Here is a 6,000-nt window from a genome sequence, read left to right as displayed (position 1 = left end):
TAGGAGCATCCTTTAACTCGTAAAAATAAATTATAAAACTGTTTAATAGCTTTTGCGTTATTAAGTAATGCACGTACTATTACTATTAAAACTATCCTAACAACTAAATTACTAGAAGAAAGGGAGTGTAACGGTGCTTCAAAAAAAAGGAAAACTGGACGATTTAGAAAACTCTGTAACAATTCTTATGATTTAGATTCGGTTTACTGGAATTGGAATACAGATCTTTAGCACTTACTGTCCATTTTTCTGGTAATAAGCTTTTTAGCCTTGTCAATGATCTGAAATTTTGAATTTAAAAAAAAAACTTTGCAGACTTTCCTGATTTTATTGGCGGATTTACAAATCGACCTCCTCTCCTTTTTTCAAAGCACCACTTCCCCCCTTTTCAAGAAATGCTTTTTTATTTCAAACAATGCATTAGGCCTAAAAAGGATTGAAAGTCGCTGATTGGTTCAAAAGCATGCAACCTTTGCTCCGGATTTGGTAGATTTTATTTTTAAAGTTAAAAAAAGAAACTTACAATCCCTTTTAAAGCGGAAACTTAAAAATTCAATTTCAAAGTTTAGAAATTTCAAAATTAACAACAATTTTGAAAAGCAATTCTGTCTTTGTAAAATAAACCAAGAAAAGAAACTTTCATCAAACTCAATATAATCTTATAATAACTTATATCTGTTTAACGTAATGTGATATTTCAAACTGTGAATTTATAGATTTAATCTTCAAAGTTTAAAATAGCAAAGGCTAAAACGACAATGGGATTGGAAAATCAAATTTCCAGACAAGTCTTCAGTATATTTGGTTTTTAAAAAGTCAGCATTTTTTTGCTTTCAAAATCTCAGACTTAAGTTTTTTTTCAAGAAATATCAAGGCTTCATTCCCGTGAACTTTCCCATTTGTTACTACATTACTTCGCAACATAATATATTTATAAAAAAATAGTCTTTCTAAGGGAAATGTATTTTCAGAAATTTCGCTTTCAAAGGTTTGCATATTTTCAAACAGAAGAATTATCAGGAAACACAGGGGGATAAATATATTCTGAAATAACTCCATTTTTTCAATTCAATATTTTGAGTGCATCAATATGGGTGTCAACAGTTAGGTTTGCAAGTAATATTTTCCCCTATAGGTTTTCAATTCAATATTTTGGGTGCATCAATATGGGTGTCAAAAGTTAGGTTTGCTTGTAATATTTTCCCCTATAGGTTTTTTGAAAAAACTTTTAAAATAAGTCTTTTTTAGATGGGCGATTATTCAAGAAAAATCAAACAAAACAAATCTACCACATTGTTCAAAAATAATATTTTGATAGTTTTTTGTCCTTTTTAGCACGTAAAATAAGACCTGTTGATAATATCAAGGATTCTTTCAACCAATCAATATTTGCGGGAGGTCGCGCCCGTACCTGAATAAAATAATGATTATTTTATAATTTTGTCCTAATCTTGCATACTGAGCTATAGGAGCATCCTCCCACGTGATACCAACTAGAAAGATAGACAGATAGAAGGATCTACAGAGGATAGATATCGCATTTTATGATTGACAGTGTTTGCCAAAAAACAGGTGCCATAGAAGACCTTTAGCATGAGTATGGTTTAACTATTTAGATTTGCTTTTCAGAATCAAAACATTAATAAATAAATTCTAAACTCTAGAAACGAAAGCGGAAGTATTCTACAAAATATCGAAAATCATATACAAAGACGATCTCAAAACCGTAACTCAATTCCAAAGTTTATTGGGACACCCTGTACATGAAGGTTGAGTGGAAATTGAATTTTTTAAAACTTACCGAACAATGAGATTTGAACGGTAGCTTGTAAATGCTGATTTGATGCATAAACCGCCTTGCAAGTGTACTGTCCTGGAAACAAATAAATAAACTTCAACAAAGCACAAATGATAAAAAATATCTATGGAAACATTAAAAAATGGATAATTTTTTGAGGTTTCTCTATAACAACAATTTGGAGATTTGCACAGAATTCAAAATTTTTAAATAAAAATCTGCGATATATATATTTAGATAAATTTTTACTTAATTATTTAATTACCTGCGTCCTCATTAGAAACTTGTTTAATAAATAAAGCTGTTGCTGCCTCTCCAGGCTGCTCTTCACTGTAGATTCTAAAATTAATTAATTAAACATATAATAAACTAATTAATTAAATAAATAATAAATCTATTAATTTATCCAATGTTAGTACTAATAAAAACACCATTGAGTTACTTACTGTGGTCAGCGTTTTTATCAATCCAATGAAGACGACTTTTCTTTTTAAGTTTCTATTGTTAACAAGCTTTTTTAAAATTACAAGTTTACAAGTCAGCAAGTCAGTCTCTCTTGGTTTCCATGTTTATGTGTATCCACATTCCATGCTTGTTTAAAAAGCTTGGTAGAAATTAAAAATTTTAAGATCGAAAGTCGTCTTCATTGTATTGATATATATGACAACGACTGTATGACAAGATACAGTACAAGTTTTTGGGTCAAACGTTTTTAAAAATTCAATATTGTGCATTCAAACACGTAGTTTTTAATGTATTTTGCATAATTTGTACTTTTAATTGCAGAGATGACAATGCCCGATTCACTTGAAACCTTTATCTGATCAATCTTATAGAAGATATTGTCGTATAAAGATATTGTCGTTTTTCTGGCTAGAAAAATGTTTAATTAGCATAACTCTTACATGTTTCCTACAGTAGAAATGCGCAAGTCCCTTATTTTTTTAGGGAACAATTTTCTAACTTCATTGATATCTAATTTATACTTGATCAGACAAAGCTTTGAAGGGTATAGTTGTAAATCGTGTATTGCTATCTTTGCATGGAGGGTCACTTCAAATTACGCTTTCAGTCCCTCTAAAGAGCTTGGCAAAAACAAAAAACGTTTGTTCAATTAGTTTGGTCTTCTAGCGTATTTTTAGCGCATACCATTTTGCGTTACAAACGCAAATTGTCTAATCCCTGTATCTTTACAATCTGATTATGTAAACCTTTGATATTTGATTTCAAACTTAGATTATTTGGTCTAACAGAATTCATAGCTTGAAATATCAAAGGTCTACGACATTGGGTAGCAAAGATATAGAGATTAGAAAAGTAGAGTTTGTGACATAAACTCAGTTCCTTTTCAAAAATTTACTCAGAGTTTGAGGACCCACAAAAATTTTAAACAATATTTTGAAAATCATCCAAAAAATTATAAATTAAAATTGTAATCAAGATACTATTTCAAATTTAAATCTTAATTTAAAAATAAGTTTTTTTTGTAAATTTTACAATAATTTATTTTTCACTTTTTCACAAATATGACTCAATGAATTTCTCAAACACTTTAAAACTCTTCAATATAAATAAATGTACAACTAGGAGTTTGAATAACGCTATTAAGTTTGGTAGAATATTGAGCTATTCATTAACAAATTACATACAGGCATGCAGACATGCAGACAAGCACTTTACAGTAAACAGTAAAAGTTACAGTTACAGTTACAGTTACAGTTATAGTTATAGTAAAAAGTTACAGTTTACAGTAAACAGTTACAGTTTACAGTAAACAGTTACAATTTAGAGTAAACAGTTTCAGTTTTGAGTAAAAAGTTACAGTTTACAGTAAAAAATTACAGTTTACAGTAAAAAATTACAGTTTACAGTAAACAATTACAGTTTACAGTAAACAATTACATTTTACAGTAAACAATTACAATTTACAGTAAACAATTACAGTTCACAGTAAACAGTTACAGTTTACGGTAAACAGTTACAGTTTACAGTAAACAGTAACGGTTCACAGTAAACAGTTACAGTTCACAGTAAACAGTTACATTAAACAATAAACAGTTACAGTTTACAGTAAACAGTTACAGTTTACAGTAAACAGTTACAGTTTACAGTAAACAGTTACAGTTTACAGTAAACAGTTACAGTTTACAGTAAACAGTTACAGTTTACAGTAAACAGTTACAGTTTACAGTAAACAGTTACAGTTTACAGTAAACAGTTACAGTTTACAGTAAACAGTTACAGTTTACAGTAAACAGTTACAGTTTACAGTAAACAGTTACAGTTTACAGTAAACAGTTACAGTTTACATTAAACAATTAGAGTTTACAGTAAACAATTACAGTTTACATTAAACAGTTACAGTTTACATTAAACAGTTACAGTTTACAGTAAAAAGTTACAATTTCTAGCACAAAGAAAAATCCGCGAATTAATTAAACCAATCTTAAAACTGTAAAAAGAGAAGTAAAAATGGTTTTTAAATCACTTAGAAACTTTGAATGCAATGAAATTTGCTGCACACCAGAATAGCACAATTTTGTTTTTTACTCTACAGAGGTTTGGTCCATCACCATCACTGAATTTTAAATTTTGTTTTGTGTTATGTGGAATGTAATATTATTCCCTTATAAGTAAAATGCAACATAAATTCACACTTTTTGCATTGCAAAATCAGATGCAAAATATTTGCAAGGATCTGTGTTTAAAATTCTGAACATAAAATTTACATCTCTTGTATTCAGGACAAATAAATAAATAATAAAACTCTTGTTGTAAAAAAATGAAAGGGTTTGAAAAAAACAAATCTCAGTTTCAGAACTTTGATCAAACCAGGGGTATATATTCTGATTTTCGATAAATTATTTTTGAAGATTTGGACATTAATTTGTAGGTTTTTAACCCTTGTTTAGTTTTTTAATCAACATTTTCTAAATTTTAAGTTAAAAAAATTATTCTGCTTAAAGCTGACTTTTTTCTGACAATGTGAAAAAAATTTATTTTGAGGATAGGTAATTTTTTAAGAAAACATATACCCCTTTACCATTAACTACAACCCTTTACCTGGTGCTATAATCTGAAAGGCTGGAAAAAGTGCAAAAACTATAGATGTAGAAAAAAATTGCAAAAAAGCATAAAAGTGAAGAAAAAATTTGTATCAAAATAAACGTGATGTCTATTGTGTACGTTTACTAGAATTAAGATATATTCAGATTTGTTTTCTTATTTACAAATCAATATTATAAATTTTCATTCTTGATATTTGGTAGCATAGAAGCACAAGAAAAAAAACAATAAGTTTCAAAGTAAAAAAATTATAAATTTTCATCAAAGAATGAAAAATATAAATTTGTAAATTTTCAAAACGTTAAAATGAATTAAGTTTTTTTAGAATCCTATTTACAAAGAGTAAAATTTGATAATTTAAGTCTTAAAATTCAAAGTCAATATTAATAAATAAAAAAATAGTTTTATTATTAAATTATTGAAAAAATTGAATTTGAAAGTAAAGAATGCAAGAACAAGGCAAGATTAAAAATGAATGTAAGTGAAAAGAAAGTGAAGTGAAAATATGAAAGAATTTAAGAATGAAAGAATGAAGGATGAAGATATGAAAGAATGAAAAAGTGAAAGGATAAAAGGATGAAAGGATGATAGATGAAAGTATGAAAGGATTAAAGGATGAAATGTTGAAAGGATGAATACCTGTCTCCCTGTTGAACTGGATATCCCTGTGGACTGTACCATCTAATCAACCAATTCTCTATCAAAGTTTTAAGGCATTCTATCAAAGTGATAGCTGACTCTAGATGTTTTTTTTTAATTCTTTAAGAGCTTCAGCCAAACCTTTTTGTAATGAAAGTTGTCAAGCTAAATTCTACCAAAGTACTTGAACAGTTTTCGGTAAATTTTGACATTAAAAACCAGCAATTCAAAGCAGTAGTGTATTTTCTTTAAAAAACAATCTTCCCCCCCCCCCCGGCCCTCTCTTTGAAAATAATTGAAAATATGCACCCATAATACATAGGATCAATTCTAACATTTGGGAAAAAATTGTTGTTTTAAGAATAAAGATAATGCCAATTTTTTCTGGGTAAAACCCTGATGATTTTTAGAACAAAACTGATCATTCTGAAACTCAGGGACATCTCTGGTCAGTAGAAGACTGAGGTGTGTTGTTAAATTCCAGTTTTTGGGTTAAA

At 28.5% G+C, this 6,000-nt stretch overlaps 1 protein-coding gene across 1 annotated transcript in view; it reads right to left on the bottom strand.

Annotated features, from left to right (window-relative positions):
* Positions 1-6,000, bottom strand: part of LOC111712064 (fasciclin-2-like) — a 29,838-nt gene that overhangs the window by 17,800 nt on the left and 6,038 nt on the right. Inside the window, 6 exon segments of the mRNA XM_023486574.1 lie at positions 1,351-1,420; positions 1,423-1,493; positions 1,802-1,873; positions 2,064-2,137; positions 4,862-4,882; positions 5,504-5,545. Of these exon segments, the coding sequence (XP_023342342.1) occupies positions 1,351-1,420; positions 1,423-1,493; positions 1,802-1,873; positions 2,064-2,137; positions 4,862-4,882; positions 5,504-5,545 (350 nt within the window).

This window comes from Eurytemora carolleeae, unplaced genomic scaffold, assembly GCF_000591075.1.
Source record: "Eurytemora carolleeae unplaced genomic scaffold, Eaff_2.0 scaffold1234, whole genome shotgun sequence".
In the NCBI taxonomy this organism is placed as follows: domain Eukaryota; kingdom Metazoa; phylum Arthropoda; class Copepoda; order Calanoida; family Temoridae; genus Eurytemora; species Eurytemora carolleeae.
Note: the sequence above shows the minus strand (reverse complement) of the source record. Positions and strands in the feature narration are given on the sequence as shown.